At 49.5% G+C, this 20,270-nt stretch overlaps 1 protein-coding gene across 1 annotated transcript; it reads right to left on the bottom strand.

Moving 5' to 3' along the window:
- Positions 1-3: 3 nt before the first annotated feature.
- Positions 4-8,650, bottom strand: LOC114483874 (B-cell lymphoma 6 protein; the record flags this gene model as incomplete). Its single annotated transcript, XM_028487332.2, has 6 exons — positions 7,515-8,650; positions 6,100-6,138; positions 5,107-5,279; positions 3,193-3,414; positions 598-1,569; positions 4-54 (listed from the first exon to the last, which is right to left on the bottom strand). Coding segments are annotated over exons 3-6 (1,406 nt in total), but the record flags the coding sequence as incomplete, so codon positions are not given.
- Between the last annotated feature and the right edge of the window lie 11,620 nt (positions 8,651-20,270).

Raw genomic sequence — 20,270 nt, 5'->3', positions numbered from 1 at the left:
AGGTAGAGCGGAGAGTGGCTCTCACTGCTGCTGCGTGGGGAGCCGGCCAGGGACCTGTGGCGGGGGAGGAAAGGGCCTCAGCAGCTGGAGCAGGGCAGAGCGCTCTGCCGGCCTTTGTGCGTCCCCCGCTCCCTGTGCTCAAGGCAGCCCAGAGGCCACCTGGAATCTGAAGCCCCAGAGTTATTTATCCCCAAGCCTACCTCCAAATAGCAGACACATCGAGATCACTGATGGGGGCCACCCTGAGCCCAAACTCCACTCCCGGGCCCAGTTTCCTCCCCTCAGTGCTACAGTCCACAGCCTCCCTCGGTCCAAGACAAGTAAGAGGACTCCCCCCTGCCACAGAGATTGCAGGAGCTTGGGATTCTTGGAATGCTCATCTACCATGGAGGGGAATTCTCTCTCTGTGAAAATATACCGAAGCTTAAGGTCCTTCCTCACTTAGGCCAATTCAATCAATAGGCCTTGGCCCATACCTCCAATGTGCTCGGCATTTCAGGCAAGAGCAGAACACAGCCCCCTGCGCCCATCAGAAGTGACCCCAGAACACTGCCCAGGTAAGCCCTGACCCCAGGACCGGACTGCCTCTGAAATCACCTGTTGACAATGTTATTGAGCCTGCTGGCCTGTGGGATGGTGGAGTCTTCCCCATTGGTGCTGAGCTTAGTTGGGGACTGGAGGTCAAGGGTCTCGGGCTCCATGGGCGGCTGGCAGGCCGGCGGGGCAGTGTAGGCTCGAGGGGAAAGGCGGCCCAGCTCGGCCTGCTCGGGCCCCTCTGGTTTGGCATTCTGGTTGAGGCTGTTGAGCACGATGAACTTGTACTTCTTCCAGTTGCAGGCTTTGGGGTCAGTGGGGCTTTTGGCCGGAGGGGACCCGGAGGTCTGGAGGATGCAGGCGTTCTTGCTGCTGCAGGACTCCGTGGGCGAGTTGGGTTGGCAGTCGGACTTCTGGGGGCTCTGCGGGCTAACCAGACCCTTCCGGTTCAGGGGTGCATTGGGCGGCTCGAAATGCAGGGCAATCTCATCCTCCGACGAGGGCCTCTCTTCCTCTTTGCCGGCCTTGTCACAGGCGAAGTATGGGGCGCTCCGGGCCGAGGGGGCAGCAGGCTTGGGGCCCTCGGCCACACTGTAGTGCATGTCACTCCGTGCCTCCTCCAGGGCTGCCTCCTTGGGTGAGTACACGTTGTTGTGGCCCACAGTGGGGGATAGCTCCATGGCCGGTCGACTGTACTCACTGGGGACTGGCCTGGCACTGTCGCAGGGGAGGGTCCGCTCCTTGGGGAAGGGGTTGGCCACAGGCATCCGGGCATCCCGCAGCTCCTCGTCGGAGAAGAGGAAGCTGCTGACCGGAAGGTGGCCATACATGGGGTACGAGGCTGGCGGCGTGGACAGGCCATTGTACAGGCTGGGGGCGAAGGTTCTGCTCTCACACCCAGGGGCGTTCCTCAGGGGCAGGCTGTTCTCCACCACCTCCCGGCCCCGATAGGCCATGATGTCTTGGGGCATCAGCATCCGGCTGTTCAGGAAGTCTTCACGGGGAGGCTTAATGGCAGGGACCATCTCTGCTTCACTGCAGGAGCAAAAAGAGAGAAGACCCCGGCCTCCAAATCAGAACCTTCCAAGTGACACTGGTCTATGAAACCCCATTTGCACTCGAGTCAGCCAGACATGGGCGATGTGGCCCTGGAGTAGGGAAACACTTGCAGTTACAAGGCAGTTCCACTAAAAGTCTAGCAATCTAGCCCACAGCTGGGGAAACAAAGCCCAGAGAAGGGAAGTGAGTTACTCACACAATCAGTGCCTCTTTAGACGTGATTTTGTATGTTTAAGTCCCATATGTATACATATGCATGAATCTATAATTATTCAAATGTTACAGAATATAAAGCTGTCAGAGTCCTTATCTCATTTCATCCTTACAGAAGGGATGTAGATCAGGAATTACTGTCTCCATTTTACACACCTGGAAACTGAGCTTCAAGGAGGGACGAATTTATACGATGTTGGTGCCACATGTTTGGAGGGTCATTGTCATACTGGTGCCCTGTGAAGAAGGGACTCGCTCTATATACTGCCTGGAGCCGTGGGGAAGTTTACTTTGGAGAACAGGCAGCACGTGCCAGCGTAGGAAGCCCTGGCTCTGCAGCAGCCAGACCTGGTTTCCAGTCCCCGCTGTGCCACTTTGCAGCTCTGTGACCTGGAGCAAGTTACTGAACGCTCCAAGCGCAAGGCCTGACCCAGAGAAAGCATTCAGAATGATGATCTTGCCACCATTATCACCCACGGAGACAAAGAGCTCAAGGTGCGTATACTTGAAGGGACATTATGTGGGTGAAAAATAGGGCAGCTCAGTCTGATCGCAGTTAACAGAGCTAGAACCAAGGAGTGAAGGTGAAGGGAGCCAGATTTCAACTCTCTGTAAAGAAGAGCTTTCGAACTATCCAAGGGAGAACTGCATGGCTCTGGGAACACTGAGTTCCTGGCTCCTGGAGATGTTCAAACAGAGGCCAGAAACCTTTCTGTCTGAGAAGGGATGCAATTATCCTGGAGTAGCTGAATCAAACGGTTCTATAGAAGTCAAGGCCCAAGTCTCTGTTCCACTTAGCAAAGCTTTTCCCTTCTTTGGCTCTCAGGTTCCTCATCTTTCCGTGATAGTCATGTCTTACCAGCCCTCAAGTAGGGGGCTAGACCCAGTGAACCCAATTTAATTCAATAAATGTTCTCTCTAGTAGGAGCGGGGTGACATAAAAGATGAGTAAAGCAGCCCACAGTCTGGTGGGGGAACTAAGGGGCATATGTAAATAGTTACAGTGGAAGCCTAAAGGAGAACTAAAACATGTATGCAAATAGTGAAAACAGAGGCAAAGTCTAAAAGGCAAAAGGCTTTCAGACACAGCTGAAGAGCTGAGGAAAGAGCAAAGTGACAACTGCACAAACATCTATGAAGAAGCTGGCATCCAGGTGTGGTCTTGCAGGATGGGTAGGTGAAAAGGGTCTATCAAGTGAATGGAAGGAAGCCAGAAGTGGGGATGCACACGGCATATCTAGGTAGCAGGAGTGTGCAAAAGCAGTGGAAAGGTAGGTTGTGGCATATCACAGAGGATTATTTCTTCTGTGTGCAAGCATTATCAAGCATTTCTGACCCTGTCTGATCCCTTCCATCTCCAAGGCTTCCATCTCGGCGGCAGCTCACCTGGCCTTGATGAACTTCCGGCAAGTGTCCACAACATGCTCCATCTGCAGGTACATAGCTGTGGCCATCACGGCCATGATGTTGCCCTCCCGCAGATTGAGCCGAGACGTGTACATGAAGTCCAGGAGGATGCAGAACCCCTCCGGGTTGATCTCAGGATCCAGGTTGATCACACTGAGGTTGCATTTCAGCTGGTCTGTGAAGATGCTGTAGAACAGGCCACTGTAAAACAAAGAAATGTCTCACTATAACAGACACATAGAAACTGTTATCAATTACAGTCACCACGGACGCTCAGGCCCTCTCCCCTGGACCTAGCTCCAGAGCTTCCATGGCAATTAATAATAGCTGCCATTTATGGAGAATTTACTAAATCCCAGAGAGTCATTACACACTTTACATACACTATCCCGTGCTCCTCACAACCTTGCAAGGTAGATTCTATCCTTCTCTCCCTTTACGAACGGGGGGAACTAAGATCAAAGAGGTCAAGTGATTTTCACAAAGTCACAGAACCTGTATCCATGGCTCACGGGCCCAGCCGCTCCGCAGCATGTGGGATCTTCCCGGACTGGGGCACGAACCCGTGTCCCCTGCATCGGCAGGCGCACTCTCAACCACTGCACCACCAGGGAAGCCCAGAACCTGTATTCTTTTGGTCTTAATTGCACAGCTTACCAGAGCTAAATTTAGCACTCATTTATAGTAACTATTTTGAGTCTATATCTTTGGGATAAGCATTTCTTTTCTTGTTCCATCACATTATACTTATTTTTAAAATCTTATCGTATTTTTTTAGAAGCAAATTGGGTATTGATGACAAATAAAATGATGCCTACATCTACAGATGACTGATTTTTCTAAAAGTCTATAGACTATCACAAGGTCAATACTCCTAGAAGAGCCAAGTCAGTGTCAAGCCATGCCTCCAGGTACCCTGATGTCTGGTAGAGGAAAGAGCGCTCAGTGAGAGGCCAGAATTCTGGACTGTCATCTGGATTCTACTCTTTCTGGGCGTGTTGCCAGAAGTGAGCTAGACTTCACCCAGTAGTTAGCTAGGCAACCTTGGGTAAGAGACTTCACTTCTCTGCACCTTGGTTTCCTTCTCTGCAAAGCAGAAACAAGAGTGTCTCCCTTACAGGCCTGTGGCAAGAATGAGAATGTGAAGGGGACAGATTGATGCCTGGCACGTAGTAAGCATTCGGTTAGTGTTACCTATTATTTTTCTCTATATATAAACCTCTCCACTGTTTAAAACAAAGGTACTTGTTGTAGACGTTGAATAAGTCCTCTACTAGCAATCAAGATCCCTGGCTCTACATCAGTTCGCCTATGAATGTCTTCATTTTATCATCTATGAAATGGAGCTAATCATGCCATCCATAACACAGGCCACTATGGAGATCCAGGGAGGTGCTGTAACATAGATTGCTCTGAACACTTGAAATACTTGACAAGTATGAAGAATTAGCCAGCTCACTTTCACCAACTTACATATGCTCGGAAACACCCATAGAAATATAGTCATGGTATAAATAAATACAGACACAGAAAAAAAGAGCAAAAGATCTCAAATTAACTTGCTTAAAATATTTTAAAACTCGCTTTCACTTTTCATTTTTTCACTGGTTCACTGAAGTTAGTCTCCATGTTTGCCCAAAACATATCTCTTCCGGAGACAGTATATGATTTCTTCTCCCTCTATCCCCACAGAACGGAAACTCTTTCTTTTCTAAAAGTGTGTTCATTCGTTTGCTTCCTGGGAACCCACTCTGCCAGGCCGTGTGCTGGAGATCTGGAGAAAAATGAGATGTGATCCCAAACACAGTCAGAGGCCTCCACGCTCCACACTGGCAGCTGGCACCATCGTTCCCCTTATATCCATCGCCCACCTTCCGCTTCCAGACCCCTCACCTGCAGGCCATGAGGACTGTCTTATGGGCTCGGAACTGCTCCCGGCTCACCACGATGACAACATCCGTCAAGATGTCGCGGCTCCGGAGGCGATTAAGGTTGAGAAGAACGTCACTGGCATGGCGGGTGAACTGGATACAGCTGTCAGCTGGCGAGGCCATTTTTTTCTTCACCTGAAAGAAAAGGTCAGAATCCTGTTAGTCCTCCAGAACCTGTTTCCTTCTTACCAGGAGTGTGAGAGCAGGCGGCTTAGCCTGCTCCCTTCTGTTTGCTTTTGAACAATTCATGGCCCATCTCTGGGCATTACTCTTCGTGTCTGTACAATGAGCTAATAATCTTTAACCAACTTGTTAACAGAAAACCCTATTGGGGAAAGAGGAAGGGAATGAATATTTGTTGAATGTTTTTTCCACATACCAAACACGCTGCCAGCATTGAGAGGCAGTGAGTGTGTGACAGGGGAGAGAAAGCATGCTTTGAAGGTTAGCGCATGGGCCATACCTTTTGCAGGCTGTGTGACTTGGAGCAAGTTGTTTTACGGTTTCTGGGCTTCAGTTTCCCAAAATGGGAGTAGTAATTCCTATGCAGTTGTAAAACTTAGAGATACGTGCCTGGTCCACAGTAGATTCTCAAAAATCGTAGCTATTCTCATCGGCATCTCATTTCATTATCCCAGTCACCATCTGTCTCTCCCCTGCTAGGCTTCAGGATTGTCTGACTGTATCCTGAGCACCTAGCGCCTTGCTGGTGCATAGTAGGTGGCTAAATTAACGTGAACCGAGAAATGAGTAAGGGAATGAGTGATCGCACAACAGTGTTAAGACAGTCGAAGGCGGGGGCAAAGGGGTGGGGGCTGGGTGTGACGGACAGGTAATCGGCTCTCCTTTATCTCATCTAATGAAAAGTGGCACCATTCACAGAGACACATACATTGGCAAATTAAAAGAAAAGTTTGTCCACGAAATTGTAAAGCATATAATTCAATTTACTTACCCAATGCCTTGATTCACAGTCCAAAATTTTGCTTAAAACCTGCAGGGAAGAGAAAAAGCAAACAGAAATTGATTTAATGAATGTAAGATTGTCCACTATAGTCTTATTTTAGGACACACATATTTAGTTTTACTTTGATAGCTGCAGCCTGCCAGCTGGTGCGGTTTTACCACAAGCTAGCAAACATTTTTTCCAGCTCGGCTCTTACGGAAACAACGGGCATCCAAAGCCATGCGATAATAATGTTTTTACCCTGAGTACTGGGAATACAATTTCATACATTAATTACATATACATAGACACATTTATTTCCTCTCTCAGAGTAAAAAATGTATGCCATCCAAAGGCCCTTGAGTTTACGGGAAAGAAAAAAATAATAAAAGTGATTCTTTCAATACTAATGAGAATGATCCTTCAGGGGCCTAAAAACTCTGGATGCTTTTCAAAACCTGATAAAATATTATCTTTCAAGGCCTAGAATGATTCCACAAGGCCAACAGGGTCAACATCTTTATCCCTATTTCACTGATGACAAAACTGAGACTTGGGTTCAAGTGGCTTGCTCAGGACAAACAGCTAGGCAGTATTTCCTGACTAGCTGAAACACTTAAGACGGAATAAGGAATCTGCAGAATTCAACCTGAGATGGTATATCTACTCTTCTCTCCTTTTTTGAAATTTCCCCTCCCGTTCCTCTTGGGTCTAAGACCAGATACAGGGCTACAAACTTCCAAGTTTGTGCTTCCCCCTGCTGGTGAAAGATTTAACTGTGCAGTTTAGCTGAGAACTGGCCAGGAAGCGCTTAGGAAATATGGACCCTCTCCAAATTGGTTTCTCTAAAACAAAATAATTTAAAGCATAGGTGAAAGACTCTCATTTATGATCACATGGGGGATGCAAAACAAAACAATATTTGAAACCACACACACCCTCCCATGCCCGACTTTTTTTTTTTTTTTTTTTTTTGTGGTATGCGGGCCTCCCTCTGTTGTGGCCTCTCCCGCTGCGGAGCACAGGCTCCGGACGCGCAAGCCCAGCGGCCATGGCTCACGGGCCCAGCCGCTCCGCGGCATGTGGGATCCTCCCAGACCGGGGCGCGAACCCGGTTCCCCTGCATCGGCAGGCGGACGCGCAACCACTGCGCCACCAGGGAAGCCCCCCGACTTTTTTTAAAGTGTAGCCCTTTAGGGTTATCTTCCGGGTAAAGGGGCCCAAGGCCAGGGAGGTCATATTGGGCCACATAAACAGTGAGTGACCTGGCCCTAGGTCTTCTGGCTTAAATTCCTGGTCCCTTTCCAAATCAGCCTACGTGCTGTAGAACATGCAAGACAGCACCCTGATGTGGGTGAATCTCATTTTTAAGTTCCTTCCCTCACACAAGCACTTTGCCCCCATTCCAGGCTGCTGAGTCTTACCAAATGAGCACTCTAAAATGAGAGGTTTCCTTGAGTCTGTAACCAAACACTCTGACATTTCTCTGTGGTCCCAAGTGCCAGTCACTCAATCTCATCGGCTTCAAGGTTAATGTGTGCATGTGAGTGAGTGGGGACTGGACGGGGGAAGGAAATGGGGGAAGGGAGAGGATAGAAAAAGACAAAAGAACCTATTTATTTCCTCCTCTCCCCATTCTAACTCAAGATGGGCAAAGAGAGATACACTGAATGGGTCCTAACCAAAGTCCAACGATGGTCTCCTTGGAAAACGAATGCTGAAGACACATGTGAGGTTTATTTATAAACCTTCCCCTCTTCCCCCATGGAAGAGATCCCTCAACCCTTCTGGAATACCTAAGGCTGCCCTGGAACAAGCTTCAAACACCATCTTGCCTGTGGATTTCCAGTCACAGACTTTGGGAACCACAGGAAGCCCAGATTTGCCATTTCACCTTGACAAGTGGCAATGACTCACTCCAGATGCAGAATGAAACAAACAAACAAAACAATTCCCCTGGGTCCACTGTCAGCCAGGCCCTAGGCTGGGCACTTTCCACTGTAAACCTCTCGACCTGGCTAGACCAAAAACAATGCACATACACTAAGGCCCCTGTCCTTATTAAGTCCACTCCTTCCTCAGCTAGCTTTGTCTTCGGAGCCCCACAACTAGTGAGTATGTGGATTACAGTGGGTGTGGGCAATGCTGCCGCCCTCTAGATGCTGCAGGTGTGGGAGCACTACAGCATCTGGTTTGGTTTTTGGGACCACTCAGCTCTTTCCCATCCATTATTGTGGCTGATAACAATAACAGCCTCCATTTACTGGGAGGACACTGAGGCTCCAAGGGATGTCTTGCCCAAGATCTCAGAACTAATTCCAAGCAAAGCCCGGGACAAACCCCGTCTCCTAGCTTCGGCCATCCCACCACTGCTAAACACAAGACTCATTCCACAGAAACAACCAAGAGAGCACAACTGTCAAGGAAAAACTGACATCTGCAAGGGCCCAGACGTGGGCTCTCCCCACCCCAGCCAGCCCCAGTCGCGGAAACCACCAAGTGAGAGTTAAACATGGTCTTTTCCACCCCACACACTTTCTCTCCTTTGGCGCTTTCCCTGTGTATTTTCAATGAGGCACCTTGAGAAGGCAGATCCTTTAAAGGGTTTGAAGAAGAAAAAAAGACGGAACTCCCCCTCCAAAAAAAAAAAAAAAAGTCAAAGAGAAAGAAGACAGCAGAAAGGAGAGGGAGAGAGACAAGAGGTGAGGAGAGCAAAGCTAGCCAACATAAAAGACCCCAGCCTTTTCCTCCCGCCTCCAGAGGCAGCCCCCGTCTCTTTGCTCACACACAAAAGGGCACAAACTCGAGCCCAGCGGCCAGGGCAAGCCCGCGCAGATCCGCAGATTCGCCCACCCCCATCACACCGTACCTGTCTGCCAGGGACCGCCCACCCCCGGGCGTGCTGCCCCGCACCACGGCCCGTCCACCTCGAAGCCCCCGCAGGCGCGGCGGAGGCCCGGCGGTACCCCGGTGGCAGCCCTTAATTTGGTTACATTCAAAAAAAACTTTTCGTGCACCTCGGTAACGAACATTATGTGTGCCTTTTTTCTTTCTTTCTTTTTTTTTTTTTTCCTGTTACGCCGTCAAGGCAGGGGGCAGTGAGGGGAATGGCACAACCCTCTCATTCCCGGAACGTAGTCGATCTCAACTCAGCGGATTTCAAAGAACACTCTCTGCCTATCGCCGGCTCCAACAAGAAGTAACTTTCCAGGAAGCTGCCGGCCCGGACGGCCGCCAGGATCGCAGCCTGCGCCGCGCGGGCCGCTGGGGATTCACCCAGCGAGGTTGGCGGAGGGGCTGGGCGCCCGGGGAGGAGGCTCGCGAGGAATACGGCACACTTTCCCCTAAATACCTCGTCCGCTCCCGGTCCAGGACTCCTACAGTTCACCTAGTTCAACCCTTTCCCCATAACAATTTTATAAATAGGGAAAGTCAGGCGCAGCTGGTCTAGAACCCAGGATTTCGAGTCCAATCCCAGGCGTATTTCATGACTTCAAGTTGCCGAATTCCGGTGTTTGTTTGCCTGGTGTGTCTTTTTTTCTCTCTTTCTCTCATTTTGCTTGCCCCCGCCCCTCCCCCTGTTTTAAAGGGAGTGGTTAGGCGAGGCCTCAAGGTCAAAAAGATGGAGTCCCGAGGACTGAGGGTCTCCATCCAGCACGCCCCAGCCGAGCTGGAGGAAAACTAAACCGAAAGCCCCTTCCGCCTACGTTGGCAAGAAGGCGAACCCAGCTAGGCTCGGTTTCCGCCTAAGATCTTTAAAATAGGAGCTGTCAGGCCGAACCTGGCCAGATTTCGGAATTTCCTTATCTGATTTCTCCCGAACCATAGAGAAAAGGTCGGGATTCGGCAGGGGCCTGGGCGCAAACCCTATCGCGTTCATGGGCGCGCTCCAAGGTTGCCTCGCCTTCCCGTGGCCTTCCTCGGAATTATAATCCCTGGGCGCCATCGCCTAATCGGTCTCAGTATCGGGCTCCGAGAGGCACTTTTGGGGGCCAGGAGGTGGGGAGTAGGGGGCGCGAAAGATGCAGCCTGTAAGGCCGCAGTCCACTCCTAAAACTGGCGGGTAGCGTCACAGTGCGCCGCGCATCACATCAGCAGCGGAGGCGGGGTCAGTAAAGACTGGGCCTCTTTCGCTTCATAAAATCCCACTTTCTCATCCGTTCGCCCAGTGGGATAAAGGTGAAAGCGAAGGCTGAAATTTAATATGGGATGGGATGAGAATCTAGGAAGGGAAGCTAAAATTAAGTAAATACACTTATTGGAAATTAGGAGTCCAGTGGTTCCGGGACTAGCTCAAACCTAATCATGTTTTACCGCTGCCTAACACTAGAGGGAGCCCTCCATCAAGGCTTAAAACCGACAACTCCTTGTCGCCCCGCCCCTCCTTCACATTGACCTAGTTTACACACAGTCTCCCGATTTGGAGAATGCCTTCCGCCCTTCCCCCTTCAATATCCCGTTGGGGTTTTGGATTATTGGTAATCTAATAACTCCAATAACTCGTTGAGAAATCCAAAGGAGAATCTGGAGGTGCAGAGCACTCTTTAGGGGCAGGGACGGGGGATCTTAATAAGGCTGGAGCTGCCGCAGTGGAACCAGCATCAGGGCTCCTTCCGGAGCGCTCCCTTTCTCCGCAGCGTCTCAGCTAATGAGCTGCTCGGGTCTAGCCATGGTGATCTGGAGGTGGAGGGGTAGGGTCAAACCGCCGAGTTGTTTTTGTTTTGGGGGAGAAACACTCCTCGTGCTCTTGGCTGGGGGGCGGGAGGGTAGGAAGACAGTAGATGAAAGTGAATTTGAAAACGCGGTGGCCTCGGCAGTCGCTTTGGGTGACCGAGGAGATGTTCAGGGACATTATGTCCTGACTTTCATTTCTATCACACTTCCTGCCAACAGCTCTCTTGCAAGCCTTCAAGCTTCTAGGAAATGCAATAAAACAGAGGGATGTGTTTTATCATCAAGATCTGAAGAGGAGCTGCAGAAGGGACGCTCCCCAGGCGCCCAGCTCGTGACAGCCTTCCAGAAAAGGCCGGCAGTCGATGCCAGCCGACCACGAGCAAAGATATTTTGGCCATCCTGGCTGGACCGGGCTCGGCCTTTGCAAAAGTCTGGCGGGATAGGGGAGAGGCATGATCTCCCCAGGCAAACAATGCCTTTAAAAATCCGATCTGGACAGAAGTCAGCCAAAGTCTTTATTCATGTTAATGAAGATGGAAGGCACTAACTGTCCTTGGAAAGCGATGAGTCAAACTTGACCGCTCTTCAAACACGTCCCCAGATTCCTTTCCAACCCGAACAGAGGCGCGTTTCTCCGACGCGGCCTCCAACAGCTCCCGCAGCGGGAGAGGCGGAACTCGGTTCCGGCGGACCAGGGCGGTGGAAACAACGGCTTCTCCCGCGGGTGTGCGCGCCTGCGGTCGCTAGGGGCCGCCAGCACGCGGTGGCGCGTTTGCCATCTTAAATTTTGAGCTCCGAGAAAGAAAACTTTGCTGAGAAGCTGTTGTGGATTTCACTCTGCCTGTTCTTAGGACCCCCATACACAATTGATTTCTCGCCAAGCCACTAAACAAAGTTTGGAAAGAAGGGGAAGAGAGCTATTTCAGGATCCAAATGTGAGCCTCGGGAGCAGCGAGGTGCATCTCTGCAAGTCTAGGGACTGGGCTTTAATCACGCCCTATAATCACGCCCTTTAATCACACGCACAGCCCCCTCCCAAGAACTGAGACTCCCACCCCTGAGCACTACCGTAGGCTTTTCATGTCTGTTACTGGAAATCTTGGGCTATGCTTTCTAAACAAATTCCTCGGAGACAGCTGGGGAACCCTTTCCAACAATGGTTACCTAAGAGGTTAAAATCATGGCTCCCTCTGACTTCTGCTCCTTTCTCTTAGATAACTCAAAGGGGCGGAGATAAACTCGCCTTTGACTTTAAGTCACTGACCTGGAATTCAGAAGCTTAAAATCTGCTTCCGGTTAGGTCACTAACTCACCATTAACCCTCTCATCAGGCCTGTTTCCTCAACTGTAAAGCGATATATGTCCTAGAGCCCCTGTGGCATCCCTCCACTATTGACTTTTCCGGGGGAGAGGCCACAGCGACTGGGAAATCGTGTTTTCAGAACCTGGTACTTTTTGGTTCTCTTAGCGGAGGCAGATGCCCGTCGCTGAGTGGCTGTGGATGGAGCAAGCATCCGCAGGCTTTCTAATTTTCATCCATCGTACCAAAACTTTGGAGGTTGGGTGTCATCCCCATTGGAGGGTACCCTCCCTCTGTAAGTCCTAGCACCTGGTTGGGATACTTGGGGACCCGTAGGTGACGCGCTTGGTCCACTGCCCCAGGCGGGGAACTCAGACAGGACCTACCACTAGGTGGCGGACTCAGCCCGTGCGAAAATCGCCGCGCGACCACAGCCTTCCACACCCGACTGCCCCCCACCTTTTTGCTGTTGTTGTCTCTTAAGGGAAGGGGGGGGTGCCTCCATAGGACAAAGCTGGAAAACACTGAATTTACTAGATGTAATTCCTTCTTCCCGATGCTCATAGGCCTCTGGCAACCAAAACGCGGTATCTGGAGCTGCGTTCATGTAGTATACCTTGATTCTTCCAGCCCGAAAGGCTGAATGTATTGGGAAGAGAAAGAAAGGGTGCACATGTCTTCAAAAAGCAGAAGGCACTCGACGGCATTACCAGAGCTTTCTGCCAAACACTGGTCGACCAGCAAAAAAGTCGGGAATAAACTGATTCCCACGTAGAAAAGGGGTCCTGGAGGCCAAGGGCAGGCTTAACAGCGCTCGGCTAAGCCGGGGATGGGGGAGTGGGGACGAGTTGGTCTTTTGGTGGGGCTCTCGTCTCAGAGTGGGAGGCGGGGAGGGTTGGGAGGAGCCGTTCCTGGCTTCCAGTGGGGCGAAGAGAAACCTGCCAGCTTTCCCACAACACAGCACCCTCGCTCGGATCACTGCGGCGGCTTTCCCACTTGTTGCGCAGTGCAGGCAACTGGCACGCGCCACACTACTTTGACTCCCAGAGGACTCCAAACCCAGCTACGGATCAGCCTACCATTGCCCCAGTCCATCCACAAACCTCCCTCCCCGACCCACCCCCGCATACACCATCTTCACCGCCAGCAAAACTACAGGACTTCCAGTCGCTATGATTTTTTACACCAAAACATTCCTCCTTGTCTCAACATCAGACAGCAGAATTCGGGTGCCCTGAGAGGTCAAGTCCAAGAGGGAAGGGGGGCTACCTTCGCCAGGAGAACTCACCTACTTAAAGCCAACCAGGCAAGCCCCCCCGAAAGAGAGCGCGCGCGCGCGCGCGCGCACACACACACACACACACACACACACACACACACACACACACTCGAACTACTTCGCCTATTATGACACCATCCTAGCTTTTCTCCCTCCTTTTGAGAGCTCAACTACAAAGTCCTTGTTTAAAAAGCTACTTTTATCTCTCCTTCCTAAAGAAAAAAAAATATCCTCATAAGGTCATTTCACAACATTTTTCAAATATTTGACTTTTGCAAATAGATAGTTTCACTCACCGAGGGGTGGCGCTGCCGCACCACCTCCTCTGAATCGCTAAATTTTTCACAACAAAGTGGGTTGTGAGTGTGGCTACCCGGCAAAGGAGAGAGGGAAGGAAGAATTTTGACATCTAGCCATGGCTACCATTTACTCAACCAATAACTGGAACTCTTTAAGGCTCAGCAAACGACAGCTTAAGAGTTTAGAGTCCCATTCCTGTCAACCAAACCCACAATAAAAATGGGACAGGCTTTTCAAGAAAGCAAGGGGTAGAACCCTTCAAAACTGAGCATAGAGGAAATGGCCAATTGGAGAATTCCCACTTCTAGCTGCCTTCTTCAAGTTGCCCGGTTTTTACAAACAGCTACTAGCCTTATTGTCACTATCAACAGACCCTTAAAACCAGTCAGTGCTTGGGCCTGCAGTATTGGAAATCTTCCAAATAGGATATTGGAACCTTCTATTTATAAGTGGGGGGAGGGAGGACTATTTCCCATCTTCAGGTTTCTATTTTGGCCTGAAGACTCAACTACAGTCATTTTAGCAAGGGAATGCCCATCTCCTGGTACTCCCTTTCCATTTCCTCCTCCCCCCGAGACAAATATCTTTTCTCCTTTTTTTAAAAAAAAAAACACATATATTTTAAAGCAAGAATATGATTTCACCTCGTTCCTCTGAGCTTATGTTTGCTACCTCCAGGAATAGTGGGTGGACTAGGGCCAGATGAACTTCAACTTGGGTTGCAGATTTACGAGGTTCTGTTCCAGTGCCAAAGGCTCTTAGTAGTAAATAATGAGCAAAATAGATACCTGTCTCCTGACGGATCCTGCGGGCCCCCCTCTTACTTTTTTTTAAAGTTATTTATTAAAACCACACACACCTTGCAAAGAAAAAGGGAAACTGGCAGTCTCTGTAGAGGAAGCCGGTGGCATCGCTCCGAGCCACAAACTGTATTTCTAAACAGCCCTTTCCCTGGTTCCTTCTCTCCTGCCCCACTTTTTTTCTTTTTACTTTTTTTTAAGTAAAAAAATGCATCTACTGACATTTTACTTTTAAAAAAAAGAGAAAAAGAGTAAAGCATTACAAGATTTACCTCCTGGAAACTATAAACTGAACAAAAAAATCCATAAAGGATTAAATCAGTTTCCTGGGGGTGATGGCCAGCTCACAGAAGAGGTCAGGGACCCAGTAACAGCTCTGGACTTTGAGCACCCACTTTGGGGTCATTCCTTCGGCTCAGCTGTCAGGACCCCCACCACCAAGTCAAACATTTCGAGAAAGTGCACAACATAAAAAGGGTCTTTTTCATGCTTTTTTTTTTAATTGGTAGGTTTGTGTACTTGTTTTCCATAGGATAGCTTTTAAAACTCATTATTGCCACACTAGTTCCATTTTTGGCCAGAGTTCCAAGATAATACGGCATCATAAAGGCAACGCAAGCCACAGTTCTCACGACGTTTACCACGGTCACTGCATCCGGCAGCGGGGTGGCCCCTCGCTCCCGCAGCTCCCCAGCGCAGCCGATTTCCGAGGCTCCAACTCCCCACCCACTCCCGCCCCGGGCCGCCGCCGCCGCCGCCGCCTTCCCGCATTCTTACTCCCTCAAGGAGAGCCACAGGTTGCAAATCCAACCAACCTCGCAATCCGTTTTTGCAAAATCACTCACAAAGATCTCCCGTTCGCGCCCGCGCCCCCTTCTCCCGCGCCAGATCCCCCAGCCGGGGCCACAAAGTGCCCTTCTCTCCTCCCGGGTCTCGCACGTAGGACCGCGGGCTGGGGCTGTTTGTTTTTCCCCTCGCCCAGCGCAAGGACCTCGGGAACCTGAAGCCCTGACGCCGGCTCTCTCCGGCCCGCAGCTTTTGTTTGTTTGTTTTTACAAAGCTTGCACCATGGGAAAAATAAAATTTAGGAAAGCGGGGGAACAGCCATTGGGAGCTAACATCGAGTCACGAAGCGCCCAAAATACAAACACCGCGACCGCCAGAAATCCCGCCACCTTCCCGCTTGGCTGGGCCGTCCTGCGAAGGTTCCCGGAGTCCCAGCACGCTGAACAGCACCGCAGGTGCAAACGCGCACCCCTTTCCCACCCACCCCCCAAATCCCCGTCCCGCCACAAGCTTCTCTCCCCACGTTGGGGAGAGGGAGCGCGCGGGGCTTCCCGACTCCCTAGACTGCAACCAAGAAAGAATAATTTTCAAAGTATTCAACATCCCCGCCCCCAGGCAAGCTAAACCTCCCCCAAAACGCAGGGGAAGGGGACACCCAAACACTCGGATCTCGTTAGGAAGATCACGGCTCTGAAAAGAAAGAGTAGAACCCATACTTCAACTGGGTTTATGAAAAACAAAAAATAAAAACAAAACGAGGAGTTCGCTTGCATTTTTCCTCCCAAATCTCGGCTCGGAGGTAGGGAATCTAGAGGACCAAGGCCGGTGGAAGGGAGCCAGCGGGGCGAGCGAGCGGGCAGCCTCCCTCCTCGCCTCCCGGAGTGACCAAGAAGGACGTGAGAGGGGAAGGAAGGAGAGGCGAGGGAAAGGAGGAGGGAGGGAGGGAAGGCGAGGCTGGAGCGAGGGAGCAAGGAAGGCAGTTTGCAAGCTAGAAAAGAGGGAAAAAACACAGCCGCACGAATCCAGCGAGATCACAAGCCGTACGCAAGCAGCAGCAGAAAGAGCGAGAGCGCTAGCGCGCGTCCTCTCCGCCGTCTGGGGCCAGACAGCCTCCAGACTTGCCCGAATCACCCCCCACCCCAGCACTGTCTCGTCCTTTCTGCTCCGGCCGCCCCCTAATTCCCCTCCTTCCTCTCCTCCACCTCCTTTTCAAAAACCAAAACAACACAAGGGAGGGTGGCAAAAGCCTCCCCAAACCGGCCAATTCACTCAAAGACAACAAAAATAAAATAGTAAATATATAAAAATCTATATCCTAGAGTGGGAGAGACGTGGGACTAATCTTCGGCATTTATTTTAACACCTGGCAGCTACAATAAATAAATATATACATTTACATCAATAGATACACATAGGAAACTTGTAGCCAAAGCATTTGGCAAGAGCGGAAAAAAAGAATTAAAAGGTAAAATAATGATCATGAGCAGCGGCGGCGGCGGCAGCGGCAACAGCGGCGGCGGCGGCGGCAGCAGCAGCAGCGGCGGCGGCAGCAACAGCAATAATCACCTGGTGTCCGGCCTTTCCTAGAAACTTCTTGCATCACCACTTCTAAGAACCCCAGTTCTAAGAATCAACAGAGCTCAATTCTCGGAATTTGAGCTGCGGGCTTTACCACTGCTACGTGGCAGGGGAGGACTCGGTGTCAGCTCTCCGCGACTTTTGCCTGCTCCGGCCCATAAAAAACCCTCAAAGCCACAATATTTTCCCACTGTCCGGCATATTTCTGGTTCCTCACAGGCTGGGCGTCTCGGGTTTGGAGGTTTCGGTGTGAGGCTCGAGGGGCCAGACGGTGGCTCTCCCTCCCCGGCCCCCGGGCGATGGTACAGCCTGCTCCGCCACCGTCACGTGGGCGCCCCCTCTGTGACGTCGGCGTCTTTGCTGTAGCAAAGCTCGGCCTCTGGAATTCTGAGAACTAATTTGCTATTCGGTGACATAAGAGGGGGAGTGCGCTTTGCTTTCCCGGGGTCTGGGGCTAATTCCTCCTCTCTTCCCCGTAAACTCAGCTCCTCGAGCTCAACACACAAGGGAGCGAGAGGTTCTAACCTTTGGGAAAAGTCTGTTATATATAGTAGGTTTCGAGGCGAGTAAGAGAAAAAAACAATAAACACCACAGCTCTTTCCAGCTAGAATATTAGGCACCACGAGAAAAATATTTGCCAAGCAGTTTTCGGTGGGTTCATCTGCTTTATTTTTATTTGGGACAGTTTTTTTGTTTTGTTTTTTGGGTTTTTGTTTTTTTTTTTCCTTGTTGGTGTGGTGGCTCGGGATTTGGGGTTGTTGTATTTTGATGGGTTTCGAATTTTTGCTTCTGATTTTTGCCTTTTGCAACTTTGTGATGTTACGTAAATCGTAGGATCCCGCATCGGTTGGATTTTGTTTTGAGTGTTTTTGCCCCAATCTCATCTCTCAAGCGCTTTAAGGAAGATGTGTTATTTTAATACTGATACTATTGAAAGAAGCTTGAATTTTTTGTCGTGTGTGTTACATCCCAACCCCATTTTTTGGGGGGGGGGGTGCAATTTTCTTTCTCCCCATGGACTTTTACTGAGAGGACGCTCCCCTGCACTTGAGAGACATGTTCAAAGGATTTGTTTTGGTTTGTTTCTTTCCAGGACAGCAAGTGGTGGGTTTACTCTTTCTGTTATTGTTGACTCTTAGGAAATTTCTTGCTGCGAGAAACGTGTGTGTATGTGGGTGTGTGTACGCGTGTGTTCTACAAAATTCCGTGAGCCAAATACATGTTTGTGTTTTGCTTTTTTTAAGGTCTTGATTCCGCCGCACCCCCCCCCCCCGCCGCCCGCCCAGCTCGATTCAATGTCGTTGTAAAAAATCGCTCCTGTCTGTGTTTAAAGAGATCAGCCGGAGGGAATTCTAAAGGCCTACCGTGCCAGTATCACAGATACTGCGTGTGTTTAGAACAGACTGTGCTACAACTACAACGCGCTGCACGCAGCACAGTCCTCTTAGCTTTAGAGCTGAGTTTCGAGGAGGAGGAGGAAAAGGGGGAAATCTTTCTTTCTTCCTTACTTCCTTTCTTTTTAAAGGCAAATGCAGTGCAGAATCATTCCACTGTGGGCCTTGGTTTGTTTATTCAGAACTGCCAGTTTCCCTATTTAAATATTGGTTGGGGTTTTTTCCCCTCCTACTCATCCCTGAATGAGGGAGACTCTTGTTTCTTTTATGTCTCTCTCTTAAAAGAAGGGTGTGAGGGGAAAATAATATTTCAGATTCCTCAAGTATTAACCCAAAATGTTTGGACCAGAAGCAGCTTTCAAAGGTCAGGCTGTTCTGAGCCTTGGCTATGAGAGTCCTTCAGGCAACTCATTAAATTACAGACGAGTTCTTAAAGGTTCCACAAAATTTCTGCACATGTTAATTTCCAATAAAGATATCTCCCAAAATAATCTACCTCTCCCAACCCCAAATTTGGGTTTACAGAACTGAGCAGAGCTATGAAAGATTGCTGGCTGTTTCCTGGGATATTTGGGATCTCTTTCCCAGAATGCCATAAGAAGTTCAGATCTATCGCTGAAAATGTTGTTGTCAGTGCAGCCCCCTTTTGGAAAAGGCTGTGTTGGGGTTTTTAAAACCAGGAGCGATCCAAAGGGGTCGACTATTTTCACAAGGGCTGGAGCTTAGGAAATATGCATAAGTGTCTGTCCCTGTGAAATCTGAATATTTTAATACTTATTGACAGATGAATTACTGCAGCCTCTGCAGAAAAGCCTGTCTTGTGAAGGATTTTTGAAAAATATACCCAGGACTAATGCTGTCACTGTTGTCGAAATGAACATTTTACCCCCAAAGACACATATCATCCAGTGCAGATCCATTTGGCCGGAAGGGAGACTGTTTTTCTGATTGTCTTCTTCCCCCTCATTTTCAAAGCGTTTTAAAGGAATCCCACTGGATTCAAATGACACCCCGATTTTGCTGAAGTGATCGTCTTTGTGTATTTGTATGGGTGATAATTTTTCTATCTTTTATGAGTAATAACTTTAGAGTTTCTCGGGTGTCTGTATGGTTTGGAATGTGAATTGTATGGCTCTGCCCTATTACTGATCCTACAATGAGATTACTTTTGTGATTTGGGGTCACTTTTCTTGTCAAAGTTTCCATCCTGCCTCACTGGCTCCTCCCGCCCCCCCTTAAATACATAGCTTGCCCCTCCTGCTTTCTCTTTGCCACTCCAATCTTAGCCCCGTGGGGGCGCTGCAGAGCAAAGGGAAATCTCCCTCTGACAGCAGAACAAACCAGAGCGGGGGCTGGGAATGAATTCACCCTTCTTTAATTCTCTGCGGGGAGCCCTTGGAGGAAGACCCCACCAGGCCTGGTTTATAGATAAATAATCCTACCGCCAGGGACCGCAAACCTTCTCAGGACGTTATTTCTGGGACCCAGTGCCAGGTTCCCACATTTCTATTTTTTTTTTTTTTTTTTTTTGCCAAATTGAAGTGTTTACACCGAAAGAAATTAACCAGAACAGGAGACCGTTAAATGGAAAAAAAAAATTATTAAAGCTATTTTAAAGATGAAGATTTACTTTTAGGTAGGTCCCCTTTTGTCTGCGGAATGAATGGTGAGGAAAATCGTGTACCCACCTCTCAATCTCTTTTCAATTCCTAGGAAAGTAACTTTATCAAATTTTATACCAGTTGAATTTCTTCCAGAATGCCTTCTCTCATTCTTGATCTCTCCCCAGTAGTAACCAGTTGGCATCACTTTGTGGACCTCCCTCATTCCAGCAGTGCTAGGATTAAAGAAAGGATTGACTTGAATATATTCAAATTCTTTTAAATGATCCTTAAGAAGCTCTAAAGAGAGATTCCATGTCTGGGGTCTTATGTGTGATTCCTGTGGACTTGGAGGGGCTGTGTATCAACCAGTCCTATGATTTAATGGTTTCTGTCTATTAATACTCAGTAGAGGACCAGGCCAGCCCCTTTGCCTGGTGTTCTGGGCATAGTAATAGGATACTAAT

Source organism: Physeter macrocephalus, unplaced genomic scaffold (assembly GCF_002837175.3).
Source record: "Physeter macrocephalus isolate SW-GA unplaced genomic scaffold, ASM283717v5 random_1302, whole genome shotgun sequence".
Classification (NCBI taxonomy): Eukaryota; Metazoa; Chordata; class Mammalia; order Artiodactyla; family Physeteridae; genus Physeter; species Physeter macrocephalus.
Note: the sequence above shows the minus strand (reverse complement) of the source record. Positions and strands in the feature narration are given on the sequence as shown.